This window comes from Struthio camelus, chromosome 35 (genome assembly GCF_040807025.1).
Source record: "Struthio camelus isolate bStrCam1 chromosome 35, bStrCam1.hap1, whole genome shotgun sequence".
Taxonomy (NCBI): Eukaryota; Metazoa; Chordata; class Aves; order Struthioniformes; family Struthionidae; genus Struthio; species Struthio camelus.
The window spans coordinates 726,509-740,867 of NC_090976.1; the positions used below are offsets into that span (position 1 = coordinate 726,509).

The window sequence follows — 14,359 nt, forward strand, 5'->3', positions numbered from 1 at the left end:
TGCCCCAATAACCCCCCCTTCCTTCACCACACCCCCCTAAACTGCCCCAATAACCCCCCCTTCCTTCACCACTCACCCCTAAACTGCCCCAATAACCCCCCTTCCTTCACCACACCCCCCCTAAACTGCCCCAATAACCCCCTTCCTTCACCACACCCCCCAAACTGCCCCAATAACCCCCCCTTCCTTCACCACACCCCCCCAAACTGCTCCAATAACCCCCTTCCTTCACCACTCACCCCTAAACTGCCCCAATAACCCCCCCTTCCTTCACCACACGCCCCCAAACTGCCCCAATAACCCCCCCTTCCTTCACCACATCCCCCCAAACTGCCCCAATAACCCCCTTCCTTCACCACACCCCCCTAAACTGCCCCAATAACCCCCCTTCCTTCACCACACCCCCCAAACTGCCCCAATAACCCCCCCTTCCTTCACCACACCCCCCAAACTGCCCCAATAACCCCCTCTTCCTTCACCACACCCCCCAAACTGCCCCAATAACCCCCTTCCTTCACCACACGCCCCCAAACTGCCCCAATAACCCCCCCTTCCTTCACCACACGCCCCCCAAACTGCCCCAATAACCCCTTCCTTCACCACACCCCCCAAACTGCTCCAATAACCCCCCCTTCCTTCACCACACCCCCTAAACTGCCCCAATAACCCCTTCCTTCACCACACGCCCCCTAAACTGCCCCAATAACCCCCCCTTCCTTCACCACACGCCCCCAAACTGCCCCAATAACCCCCCCTTCCTTCACCACACCCCCCAAACTGCTCCAATAACCCCCTTCCTTCACCACTCACCCCCAAACTGCCCCAATAACCCCCCCTTCCTTCACCACACGCCCCCAAACTGCCCCAATAACCCCCCCTTCCTTCACCACACGCCCCCAAACTGCCCCAATAACCCCCTTCCTTCACCACACGCCCCCAAACTGCTCCAATAACCCCCCCTTCCTTCACCACACCCCCTAAACTGCCCCAATAACCCCTTCCTTCACCACACGCCCCCTAAACTGCCCCAATAACCCCCTTCCTTCACCACACGCCCCCAAACTGCTCCAATAACCCTCTTCCTTCACCACACCCCCCTAAACTGCCCCAATAAACCCCCCCTTCCTTCACCACACGCCCCCAAACTGCCCCAATAACCCCCCCTTCCTTCACCACACCCCCCAAACTGCTCCAATAACCCCCTTCCTTCACCACTCACCCCTAAACTGCCCCAATAACCCCCCCTTCCTTCACCACACGCCCCTAAACTGCCCCAATAACCCCCCTTCCTTCACCACACCCCCCCCAAACTGCTCCAATAAACCCCCCCTTCCTTCACCACACACCCCCAAACTGCCCCAATAACCCCCCCCTTCCTTCACCACACACCCCCCAAACTGCTCCAATAAACCCCCCCTTCCTTCACCACACACCCCCAAACTGCCCCAATAAACCCCCCCTTCCTTCACCACACCCCCCCAAACTGCCCCAATAACCCCCTTCCTTCACCACACCCCCCCAAACTGCCCCAATAACCCCCCCTTCCTTCACCACACCCCCCAAACTGCTCCAATAACCCCCTTCCTTCACCACTCACCCCTAAACTGCCCCAATAACCCCCCCTTCCTTCACCACACGCCCCTAAACTGCCCCAATAACCCCCCTTCCTTCACCACACCCCCCCAAACTGCCCCAATAACCCCCCCTTCCTTCACCACACCCCCCAAACTGCTCCAATAACCCCCTTCCTTCACCACTCACCCCTAAACTGCCCCAATAACCCCCCCTTCCTTCACCACACGCCCCTAAACTGCCCCAATAACCCCCCTTCCTTCACCACACCCCCCTAAACTGCCCCAATAACCCCCCCTTCCTTCACCACACGCCCCCAAACTGCCCCAATAACCCCCTTCCTTCACCACACCCCCCAAACTGCTCCAATAACCCCCTTCCTTCACCACACGCCCCCAAACTGCCCCAATAACCCCCCTTCCTTCACCACACGCCCCCAAACTGCCCCAATAACCCCCCCCTTCCTTCACCACACGCCCCCAAACTGCCCCAATAACCCCCTTCCTTCACCACATGCCCCCAAACTGCTCCAATAACCCCCCTTCCTTCACCACACCCCCCTAAACTGCTCCAATAACCCCCCCTTCCTTCACCACACCCCCCAAACTGCCCCAATAACCCCCTTCCTTCACCACACCCCCCAAACTGCCCCAATAAACCCCCCCTTCCTTCACCACACCCCCCTAAACTGCCCCAATAAACCCCCCTTCCTTCACCACACGCCCCCAAACTGCCCCAATAACCTCCCTTCCTTCACTCACCCCCAAACTGCCCCCATATCCCTTGTGCCCCCCTTCACCCCCTGCCCTCCCCCCCCCCCCCGTGATGAAGGACGACAAGAGACGGCGCAAATGCAGGTCATTTATTCATCACTGGGGTGGGGAAAACCCCTAATCCCCCCCCCCCCAAAATCCAGAGCACCGGGAACAAGGGGGTCCCCAACACCCTGGGACCCCTAATACTGCAAGGGAACTGGAGGGTTTTGCCATGAAAACGGAGTGTTAAGGCATTGCCCCCCCCCCAAGATATTCCTGGGGGTGAGAGAGCTGGAGGGCCCCCCCCTCAAATCACACTGGAAATGGGGGGGGGGAAACGTGGAGAAATCCAAAAATAAGGCAGAGGAAAAGGAGTGTTAACAGAGAACCTGAAGGATTGAGGGGAGGGGGCTTGGGATGTGGGACCCCCCCCCCAAATGGATTGTCAAATGGTGGCCCCAATACCAACCTGTAGATAAGGGGGGGCATCTGGGCCTCTCCCCCCCCCCAAATTTGCCAATAGCCTCGAGTGTGATTGGGGGGGGCCTACAGATCCCTCCTTTCCTGAGGGTGCCTGGGGGGAGGAGGGGGGGGGGCTCCGCAGACCCCTGCTACGGGGTGTAGGGAAAGCTGAGCAGCAGCCCCTCGTAGGGCAGCAGCGTGAGGTTGCCCAGGTTGGCATGGGCGTCGCTGTCGAGGGGCCGATGGGTGCTGAGGCGCAGGGTGGCCCCGGGGGGCAGGGAGGGGTCGCGCAGGCTCAGCTGGAGGGGGCGCCCCTCGGGGTTGAACACGGCCAGGAAGCGGACGCTCTGGTCCCAGACGCGCAGCAAGGCGGCCGCCGATCCCGCCTGCACCTCCTCGGCGTCGCCCAGCGCCAGCGAGCGCTCCCGGGCCCGCAGCGCCCCCAGGCGCTTGCACAGCCCCAGCAGCCAGGCCTGCGGGCAGCGAGGGGTTAAAGCCCAGACAGAAAGACAGACAGACACACACCCCCTCCCCAGCGCTTCCAGGAGAGCCCCCAAATCTCCATTCAGGTCTGACTACTACGGTGGACCCCCCTGCTCTGCTTTATGAAGACTGGGATAGACCACTTTAAGAAAAAACAAAGCTCCTGCCCTTTTAAGGTAAGCCCCGCCCTGGGGACAGCCACACCTCTTGGCAGAGCCCCACCCCTCCCAGTTAGCCTAGTTATTATGGTGGACCCTCCCCCGTAGAGAGACTGTCATTGCCCCCTTTAAGAGGAAACAAAGATCTTGCACTTTGAAGGGAAACCACGCCCCCTCCCCAGGCCTGTTGTGGCCCCGCCCCCTTCTCCAAAGGAGCTACAGCCCTGCCCTTTTAAGGCAAGCCCCACTCCTCGGGAGAGCCACGCCCCCTAGGCGCAGCCCCGCCCCTTCCCTCAGGCCGCACGGTCCAGCTGGTCCCCGGCGTTGCCCTTTTAAGTGGAGCCCCGCCCTTGCCACCAAGCCCCACCCCCTCGGGAGAGCCCCCCCCCACCAACCTTTCTGCTGGGGCAGGCCCCACCTCCTCGGGATAGCCACGCCCACCCCAGAGGAAGCCCCGCCCCGCGTTGCTGAGGCCCCCGCCCCCTCCGGGGAGCCCCGCCCCTCCCCATAGGCCCCGCCCCCTCACCTCGGAGCTGTTGTCGCTCTTCTGCGAGCTGTCGATGAGCTTCCAGGGCATGGGGGTCAACTGGGGGGGGGGGGGGGCAGGGCTCAGCACCCCCCCCCAAGAGCACCCGGGCCACCCAGCACCCACCCCGACCCCCAACCCTGCCCCCCAGCTCCCAGCAACCACCCCGACCCCCAACCCTGCACTCAAGCACCCACCTGTACCCCCAACCCCACCCCCCAGCACCCACCCCGACCCCCACCCCTGCCCCCCAGCTCCCAGCACCCACCCTGACTCCCAACCCTGCCCCCAAGCACCCACCCCGACCCCCCACCTCTTCCCCCCAGCACCCACCCTGACCCCCAACTCTGCCCCCCAGCTCCCAGCACACACCCTGACCCCAAGCACCCACCCCGACCCCCAACCCTGCCCCCCAGCTCCCAGCACCCACCCCAGCCCTGCCCCCCAGTGCCCACCCCGACCCCCAACCCTGCCCCCAAGCATCCACCCCGACCTCCAACCCTGCCCCCCAGCTCCCAGCCCCCACCCCGACCCCCAACCCTGCCCCCAAGCACCCACCCTGCCCTCCCAGCGCCCGCCCCGACCCCCAACCCTACCCCCAGCTTCCAGCGCGCACCCTGATCCCCAACCCTACCCCCAAGCACCCACCCCAACTCCCCAGCGCCCACCCCGACCCCCACCGCTGCCCCCCAGCTCCCAGCACCCCCTGGGGCCCCAGCACCCACCTGGTCGGGCCAGGAGTCGGCCAGCCCCACCTCGTCGCCGTAGTTGAGCACCGGGGTGCCGGGCAGGACGGCCAGGAGCAGCAGCAGCTGCGGCAGCCGCTCGCGGCTGACCGAGGCCATGTGGCGCTCGGGGCTGCCCACCTGCGGGCGCCCGCACGCCTGGGTCCCTGCCCCCGGACGCCTGGGCCCCCCGGGGCGGGTGGCAACGCACCCCGATGCCTGGGTCCCTAGGGGCCGGGGTGGGGGGGGCGCCTATGGGGCAGTCCTGGACACTGGGGTCCTCAGGGCTGTGGTAGGGGGTCCCCAGACACCTGGGTCGCTGGGGAGGGGGGAGGAGGGTTCCCGGACGCCTGGGTCCCTGCGGGGTGGGGGTGGGGATATGAGAGGCCTCCCTGAGGGGGAGGGGTTTCCCGGACGCCTGGGTCCCTAAGGCCACTGGGGGGGAGATACAGAGGGGTGTCCCTGGGTGAGGGGGCCCGGACGCCTGGGTCCCTGGGGTTGGGGGTGGGGGGGGGTCCCGGACGCCTGGGTCCCTGGGGTCATGGGGGAGGAGATACAGAGGGGTGTCCCCGGGTGGGGGGGCCCGGACGCCTGGGTCCCTGGGGTTGTGGGGGGGGGAGTTCCCGGACGCCTGGGTCCCTGGGGTCATGGGGGGGGTTCCCGGAAGCCTGGGTCCCTGGGGTCATGGTGGGGGAGATACAGAGGGGTGTCCCCGGGTGGGGGGGCCCGGACGCCTGGGTCCCTGGGGTTGTGGGGGGGGGGGTTCCCGGACACCTGGGTCCCCAAGGCCACTGGGGAGGAGATACAGAGGGGTGTCCCCGGGTGGGGGGGCCCGGACGCCTGGGTCCCTGGGGTCATGGGGGGGGGGTTCCCGGACACCTGGGTCCCTGGGGTCATGGGGGGGGGGTTCCCGGACACCCGGGTCCTTGGGGCCGTGGGGGGAGGGGGTGGTTCGCGGGCGGGAGGGGGCAGCCGCGGGGGCACTCACGCTCCAGGCGAGGTGGGGGCCGAGGTTCAGGAACTGGAACAGCCCCGAGACCACCGCCGGGCTGGAGCAGTTGGGGTCCAGCGCCTCCACGAAGGGGCCCAGCACCAGGCCCAGCGCCGAGGTGTTGAGCAGCGCCTGCAGCTCGGGGGGGTCGCGCAGCCGCGTGCCCCCCAGCAGCACCCTGCCGGATCCGGCACCCCCACCCCGGTCAGCGCAGGCCGCGGGGACAAGGCACACCGCCGCCAGAGGGACCGAGGGGACGAGGGACACCGCCGCGGGGACCAGGGGGACAGCGGACACCACGAGAAGAACAACGGGCGCCACCGTGGGGACAATGGACGCCACCAAGAAGACTAGAGAGGCCACCACGGGGACGGAGAACGCCGCCGAGACGACTAGGGGCACCGCCGCGGGCACCACGGGGACAAGGTACAGCGCCGAGGGGACAGCGGGGACACACGACACCCCCGCCACGGGGTCCCCGAACACAAAGTATGTCGCTGAGGGAACAAGGTGGGAGGTACAGCGGCCCCGGGGAGGGGGGGGGGTGGGGACACGGGATGCCGCCAAGGGGACCATGGGGACACAGGATGCCACCGCAAGGACAAGGGACGCGGCCAGGGCCACCGTGAGGACACAGGATGCCCTCACAGGGACATGGGGCGCTGCTGGGGGGACCGTGGGGACAGGGGACACCGCTGAGGGCACAGTGAGGACACAGGGGCAACCGGGGGGAGTGGGGGGGGACACGGGTCAGAGGGGACCTTGGGGGACATCGAGGATGGGGGGACCCGGGGGCAGCACCCACCGGGTGACACCGTCGCCTCTGTCCTGCTCCGTGATGTTCCTCCACTCGGCCACCACCGCTGGCTGCAGGGGACGGCGCGGTCACCCCACGGCCCCCCCCCAGCACCTCCTGACCCCCCCATGGCACCCCATGACCCCAGGTGCCCAGGACCCCCCCCAGGGCACCCTAGAACCCTCCCAGCACCCCAGTGCCCCCCATGGCACCCCAGGACCCCCCTCAGCACCCCTGGGACACCCCAGCACCCCCCATGGCACCCCAGCACCCCCCATGGTACCCCTAGGGCACCCCAGGACCCTCCCACCACTACCCACACCCCTTTGGCACCCCAGGACGCCCCCACAGCACCCCAGGACCCCCCAGCATCCCCCCATTGCACCCCAGGAACCCTACAGCACCCCTGGGGCACCCTAAGACCCCCCAGCACCCCACACCCCATCTCCCCATGTCCCCCCAGCCCCCTATTTCCCCCCCCGGGACCCCCATGTCCCCCCCCAGCCCCCCCGTCCCCCCCCTCACGTTCAGTTCTTCAATCCCGTCCAGGAAGAAGCCGGCGACGCCTTGCTGCAGCCAGAAGCTCAGAGCGCTCTGAGGAGGGGGTGAAGGTCAGCGCTGCCCCACGGCTGCCCCCCACCTGCCCCACAGCCCCTTGTCTGCCCCACAACCCCCCCACCTGCCCCACAGCCCCCCATCTGCCCCCCCCGTCTGCTCCGCGGCTCTCCTACCTGCCCCATTGCCGCCCCACACACCCTCATCTTCCCCCCACCCACCCCACGCCCCCGCTGTCTGCCCCACACCTCCTCCTCCTGCCCCACATAACACCCCTCGGCCGCCCCCCACCCCGCGCTGTGGGGCGCCCCACGCTCACCTTCACCCGCTCCTGGAAGCCGGGGTCGTTGGCCACCGCCGGCTTGAACCAGGCCTTCGTGCCCCGGTAGTTGGGTGTCAGGTCCAGGAGCACCTGCAGCCCTGGGTGGGGGGCACCCGCAGCGTCGGGGGGGGGCCTGCAGCAGCCCACGCCCCCCCCAAATCCCTCCCGGTTCCTCCCAGCATCCCCAAAATCCCTCCCGGCACATCCCAAATCCTCCTGGCACCCCCAAGATCCCTCCTGGTTCCTCCAGCACCCCCAAAATTCCTCATGGCACCCCCAAAATCCCTCCCGGCACCTCCCAAATCCTCCTGGCACCCCTAAAAATCCTTCCCAGCACCCCCCCAAATCCCTCCTACTAGTTCCAAAATCCCTCTTGCACCCCCAAATCCTCACTGCACCCCCAAAATCCCTTCCTGCGCCCCAGTCCCCCAAACGCTGCCTCACCCGAACCCTCCCTGCACCCTGAATCCTTTCACCCCCCCCCCAAATCCTCTCGGCACTCCCCCACCCCAGACCCCTTATGGGGGCTTCCCCCCCACACACCCCCAGATATCGGGGACCCCCCGGGGGTGCCCCCCCCCACCGCACCCTTCTTCTTGGCGGCCTGGAGGAGGCGGGCGAAGTCGTCGAGGGAGCCCAGCGCTGGCTCGACGCTCTGCAGGTGGGTGCTGTTGGCGTCGTCGGGCTCCGTGGGGTGCAGCGGGCCCAGCACCAGCCCCTGCACCTTGAGGCTCACCAGGTGCTCCAGGCGCTCCTGCACCCCTGGGGGGCACAGATGGGGGTCGGGGGGGGCCGGCACCCATGGGACACCCAAAAACACCTCCCGGGACCTCCAACTCCCCCCCATGGGACCTGCAGCACCCCTGAGAGCCCCCCAAAACACCCCCAGCCAGCCACGTGCTCCAGGCGCTCCTGCACCCCTGGGGGGCACAGATGGGGGTCGGGGGGGGCCAGCACCCATGGGACACCCAAAAACACCTCCCGGGACCTCCAACTCCCCCCTATGGGACCTGCAGCACCCCTGGGAGCCCCCCAAAACACCCCCAGCCAGCCACGTGCTCCAGGCGCTCCTGCACCCCTGGGGGGCACAGACGGGGGTCGGGGGGGGCCGGCACCCATGGGACACCCAAAAACACCTCCCGGGACCTCCAAACCACCCCCCCCATGGGACCTGCAGCACCCCTGGGAGCCCCCCAAAACACCCCCAGCCAGCCACGTGCTCCAGGCGCTCCTGCACCCCTGGGGGGCACAGACGGGGGTCGGGGGGGGCCAGCACCCATGGGACACCCAAAAACACCTCCCGGGACCTCCAAACCACCCCCCCCATGGGACCTGCAGCACCCCTGGGAGCCCCCCAAAACACCCCCAGCCAGCCACGTGCTCCAGGTGCTCCTGCACCCCTGGGGGGCACAGACGGGGGTCGGGGGGGCCAGCACCCATGGGACACCCAAAAACACCTCCCGGGACCTCCAACTCCCCCCTATGGGACCTGCAGCACCCCTGGGAGCCCCCCAAAACACCCCCAGCCAGCCACGTGCTCCAGGTGCTCCTGCACCCCTGGGGGGCACAGACGGGGGTCGGGGGGGGCCAGCACCCATGGGACACCCAAAAACACCTCCCGGGACCTCCAAACCACCCCCCCCATGGGACCTGCAGCACCCCTGAGAGCCCCCCAAAACACCCCCAGCCAGCCACGTGCTCCAGGCGCTCCTGCACCCCTGGGGGGCACAGACGGGGGTCAGGGGGGGCCGGCACCCATGGGACACCCAAAAACACCTCCCGGGACCTCCAAACCACCCCCCCCATGGGACCTGCAGCACCCCTGGGAGCCCCCCAAAACACCCCCAGCCAGCCACGTGCTCCAGGCGCTCCTGCACCCCTGGGGGGCACAGACGGGGGTCGGGGGGGGCCAGCACCCATGGGACACCCAAAAACACCTCCCAGGACCTCCAAACCACCCCCCCCATGGGACCTGCAGCACCCCTGGGAGCCCCCCAAAACACCCCCAGCCAGCCACGTGCTCCAGGCGCTCCTGCACCCCTGGGGGGGCACAGATGGGGGTCGGGGGGGCCAGCACCCATGGGACACCCAAAAACACCTCCCGGGACCTCCAACTCCCCCCTATGGGACCTGCAGCACCCCTGGGAGCCCCCCAAAACACCCCCAGCCAGCCACGTGCTCCAGGCGCTCCTGCACCCCTGGGGGGCACAGACGGGGGTCGGGGGGGGCCAGCACCCATGGGACACCCAAAAACACCTCCCGGGACCTCCAACCCCCCCCATGGGACCTGCAGCACCCCTGAGAGCCCCCCAAAACACCCCCAGCCAGCCACGTGCTCCAGGCGCTCCTGCACCCCTGGGGGGCACAGATGGGGGTCGGGGGGGGCCAGCACCCATGGGACACCCAAAAACACCTCCCAGGACCTCCAACCCCCCCCATGGGACCTGCAGCACCCCTGGGAGCCCCCCAAAACACCCCCAGCCAGCCACGTGCTCCAGGCGCTCCTGCACCCCTGGGAGGGCACAGACGGGGGTCAGGGGGGCCAGCACCCATGGGACCTCCCCAAAAACAGCCCCAGGGAACCCTGGGGAGGGAGAGACCCTTGAAAAACACCTCTGGGACCCCCCTGAGTGGGGGAAACCCCCCAAAACAGCCCCAGCGACCCCCCCCCAAAACACCACCAGGGACTCTTGGATGGGGGGAGCCTCCAAACCATCCTCAAGGGACACCCCCAAAACCCCCTCCTCTCTGCAGAAGCCCCCAAATCCCCACTCTGGGCTGGGGGGAGCCCTCAGGGACCCCAAAACCCTCCAAAATAGAGGGGGGAGAGACCCCAAAACCCCCTAAAATAGAGGGGAGACCCCAAATTCCCCCCCAGGCTGGGAGGAGCCCTCAGGGACCCCAAAACCTTCCAAAATAGAGGGGAGACCCCAAAACCCTCTAAAATAGAAGGAAGACCCCAAATTCCCCCCCCAGGCTGGGAGGAGCCCTCAGGGACCCCAAAACCCCCCCAAATAGAGGGGAGACCCCAATTTCCCCCCTGGGCTAGGGGGGAGCCCTCAGGGACTCCAAAACCCTCCAAAACAGAGGAGAGACCCCAAAACACCCCCAAATAGAGGGGAGATCCCAATTCCCCCCCAAGCTTGGAGGAGCCCTCAGGGACCCCAAAACCCCCCCAAAATAGAGGGGAGACCCCGAATTCTCCCCCCAGGCTGGGGCAAGCTCTCCGGGACCCCAAAACACCCCCAAATAAAGGGGAGATCCCAATTTCCCCCCCCCCGGGCTGGGGGGAGCCCTCAGGGACCCCAAAACCCCCCAAAATAGAGGGGAGACCCTGAATTCCCCCCCTGGGCTGGGGAGAGCCCTCAAGGACCCCCCCCCAAACTATCCTGCTGTGTCACAGCCCCCCCCAAAGCTGAGTCATTCCCCCGCCCCAGGCGGTGGCTGATGAAACCCGACCAGCTGGAACCGGTTCCAGCACGTGGGGCCCCGGATGCCTGGGCCCTGCTGCCCGTGGGGGAGGGGCTGCCCCAGACACCGGGTCCCTTTGGGGGGGGGGGCAGCAAGGTTTTGGGGTGACACGGGGCGAGGGGGGACAACAGGGTCTAATGGTGACAGCGGGGACAATCCTGACACCCCGAGGGGACAGCGCAGCCTGATGGTGACAGCGGGGACAACCATGACACCCCGAGGGGACAGCGCAGCCCGGCGGTGGCAGCAGGGACAACCACGACACCCCGAGGGGACAGCCCAGCCCAGTGGTGACAACACGGACAACCATGACACCCCGAGGGGACAGCACAGCCTGACGGTGACAGCAGGAACAACCTTAATGCTCTGGGAACACGGGGTCAACCTGGGACGAGACACTACAGGGCCACCTCATGGTGACACAGGGCCACCTCTGCCACCCCATGGGGAGCCAAGGCCACTTCTGCCATCCTATGGGGAGGAGTCCCTACAGGGCTACCCCATGGGGAGCCAGAACCACCTCATGGGGAGGAGACCCTGCAGGGCCACCACATGGGGACTGAGGGCCACCTCTGCCACCCCATGGGGAGCCAAGGCCACCCTGACCACCCCATGGGGAGGAGACCCTGCAGGGCCACCCCATGAGGACCCAGGGCCACCTCTGACATCCCATGGGGAGCCAAGGCCACCCTAGCCACCCCATGGGGAGGAGACCCTGCAGGGCCACCCCATGAGGACCCAGGGCCACCTCTGCCACCCCATGGGGAGCCAAGGCCACCCTGACCATCCCATGGGGATGAGACCCTGCAGGGCCACCCCATGAGGACCCAGGGCCACCTGTGACATCCCCTGGGGAGCCAGGGCCACCCTGACCACCCCATGGGGAGGAGACCCTGCAGGGCCACCACATGGGGACTGAGGGCCACCTCTGCCACTCCATGGGGAGCCAGGGCCACCCTGACCACCCCATGGGGAGGAGACCCTGCAGGGCCACCCCATGAGGACCCAGGGCCACCTCTGCCACCCCATGGGGAGCCAAGGCCACCCTGACCATCCCATGGGGATGAGACCCCTCAGGGCCACCCCATGAGGACCCAGGGCCACCTGTGACATCCCCTGGGGAGCCAGGGCCACCCTGACCACCCCATGGGGAGGAGACCCTGCAGGGCCACCCCATGAGGAGCCAGGGCCACCTCTGCCACTCCATGGGGAGCCAGGGCCACCCTGACCACCCCATGGGGAGGAGACCCTGCAGGGCCACCCCATGAGGACCCAGGGCCACCTCTGCCACCCCATGGGGAGCCAGGGCCACCCTGACCACCCCATGGGGAGGAGACCCTGCAGGGCCACCCCATGAGGACCCAGGGCCACCTCTGCCACCCCACGGGGAGCCAGGGCCACCCTGACCATCCCATGGGGATGAGATCCTGCAGGGCCACCCCATGGGTACCCAGAGCCACCCCACAGTGCCACCAAGCCACCCCCTACCCCATCCCTCCCTCCCTGCTCCTCACCCGTGAGGTTGTGGGCGAAGGGGCCGGGAGGAGCGCGGTAGAGGAAGCCGCGGCGGGCCCAGGAGTCCGGGGGCAGGGGCCGGCAGCGGGGGGCGCGCACCACGATGGCCACGGCAGCGCCCAGCATGCCCAGCCAACCCAGCCAGAAGAGCAGCAGCAGGGCGGCCCGGGCTCGTGCCCACCCCGCCGCCCCGGCCACCCGCACCAGCTCCTCCTTGCCCAGCCCCGTGAACTTGGCGCCCGTGCCGCCGCCGCCGCCTTCCTCGCCCTCCTCTTCCTCATCCTCCTCCTCGCCGGGCGCCGCCCCGCCAGCGGATTTCGGGGGCGCCGCTTTCACCAGCCCATTTTTCTCTTCGACGCCACCGGCCATCGGCTGCTTCTCGGCGTCCAGTGTCGTCAGCTCCACGTCGCGCAGCGCCGCCGCCTCCGGCTCCATGGCCTGCGGGTGAGGTGGACGCCCCCGCGTTGAGTCTCCTGGGCACCCCGAGATCCCTCCCAAGCACCTCGAGATCCCCCCAAACCCATCTGAGCACCCTCAAATCCCCTTCTCTGGGAGGAAAATGCTCCCAAACATCTCCAGATCCTCCTAAGCACCCACCAAATGCTCCTCCAAGGATACCGAGATCCTCCTGGGCACCCCGAGATCCCCCTGGACCCACCTCAGCATATCCAAATGCCCATCCAAAGACCCTAAGATCCTCCTGGGCACCCCGAGATCCCCCCAAACCCATCTGAGCACCCTCAAATCCCCTTCTCTGGGAGGAAGATACTCCCAAACACCTCCAGATCCTCCTAAGCACCCACCAAATGCTCCTCCAAGGATGCTGAGATCCTCCTGGGCACCCCGAGATCCCCCTGGACCCACCTGAGCACACCCAAATGCCCATCCAAGGACCCTAAGATCATCAAGGACCCTGGGCACCCCAAGATCCCTCCCAAGCACCCTGGGATCCCCCCGAACCCACCTGAGCACCCCCAAATCCCCTTCTCTAGGGGAGAGATATTCCCAAACATCTCCAGATCCACCTAAGCACCCCCAAATGCCTCTCCATGGACCCTGAGAGCCTCCTGGGCACCCCGAGATCCCCCCAAAGCCACCCAAGCACCCCCAAATGCCTCTCCAAGGACCCCGAGACCCTTCTGAGCACCTTGAGATCCCCCCAGAGCCATCTGAGCAGCCTCAAATTCCCCCCAAGCACCCTGAGGTACTCCTGGGCACCTCAAGATCCCCCTGGACCCACTTGAGCACCCCCAAATCCCTCCCCAACCATCTCCAAACCCACTTGAACACCCCTAAGTCTCCCTCCTGGCCACTCTGAGATATCACCCAGGCCTCCCCCAGACCCACCTGAGCACCCCCAAATCCCCTCAGGCACCCAGGACTCACCTGGGCACCCCCCAGTGCCCTAAGAGCCTCTGGAGCACCCCGAGATCCCCCTGAGCACCCCAAGATCATCTCTAGGTACCCCCAGACTCCACCCCAAACACCCTGAGATCCCCCTAGGTGCACCCAGACCTTGCAGGGTCCCACTGTGCACCCCAATATCCCTGCAGGCACCTAGAGAACCCCCCACCGGGCACCCCAATATCCCCATGGGCACCCCCCAGACCAGGCAGGGCCCCACTGTGTGCCCCAAGACCCTCCCGGGCACCCCCAGAGCGTGCAGAGCCCCACTCTGCACCCCAATATGCCCCCCAGCACCCCGATATCAGGCACCCCCAATAATTTGGGGTCCCCCCCCAATCATCCATAGCTAAATCCAGGGTCCCCGGACTCCTGGGTCCCCACGTCAGGCAGGGTACCGCGCCCTTTTCCCCTAAAAACAGGCATCTCCCCTCAAAATAGTGGGGCCCCCCCCAAAATAGTGGGGAACCCTCCGAAAAGCAGGAATCGCCCTCAAAAAGCGAGCCACCCCTCCCCCTCCCCGTACTTGCGTCATCCTTACTGTCACCTATGGGACGGGCAGCGGCGGCGCTGGCTCTATATAGAGCGCCCGTGCCCCGCCCCTCGCCCCGCCCCTCCGCCCCT

At 66.9% G+C, this 14,359-nt stretch overlaps 1 protein-coding gene across 2 annotated transcripts; it reads right to left on the reverse strand.

The window, feature by feature from the left end:
• Positions 1 to 2,420: 2,420 nt before the first annotated feature.
• Positions 2,421 to 14,344, reverse strand: SLC3A2 (solute carrier family 3 member 2). 2 transcript variants are annotated; one of them, XM_068923612.1, is made up of 10 exons: positions 14,262 to 14,344; positions 12,331 to 12,769; positions 7,934 to 8,107; positions 7,343 to 7,443; positions 6,994 to 7,062; positions 6,478 to 6,539; positions 5,670 to 5,850; positions 4,682 to 4,822; positions 3,957 to 4,016; positions 2,421 to 3,262 (listed from the first exon to the last, which is right to left on the reverse strand). In XM_068923612.1, exons 1-10 carry the CDS (start codon positions 14,268 to 14,270, stop codon positions 2,939 to 2,941), a joined length of 1,560 nt encoding a protein of 519 aa, XP_068779713.1. In that variant the 5' UTR covers positions 14,271 to 14,344; the 3' UTR covers positions 2,421 to 2,938. The 2 variants fall into 2 exon arrangements, with proteins under 2 accessions (XP_068779713.1, XP_068779714.1); XM_068923613.1 differs by lacking the exons at positions 2,421 to 3,262; positions 3,957 to 4,016; positions 4,682 to 4,822 and adding an exon at positions 5,349 to 5,521 and having other exon boundaries at positions 5,561 to 5,850.
• Between the last annotated feature and the right edge of the window lie 15 nt (positions 14,345 to 14,359).

What these genes read in the sequence shown, in the direction of transcription:
- SLC3A2 (XM_068923612.1), bottom strand. An exon ending in ACGGGATTGAAGAACTGAAC is followed by an intron (nt 6,540 to 6,993) that starts GTGAGGGGGGGG and finishes CGTCCCCTGCAG; the next exon opens with CCAGCGGTGGTGGCCGAGTG. An exon ending in AGAGGCGACGGTGTCACCCG is followed by an intron (nt 5,851 to 6,477) that starts GTGGGTGCTGCC and finishes CGGATCCGGCAG; the next exon opens with GGTGCTGCTGGGGGGCACGC.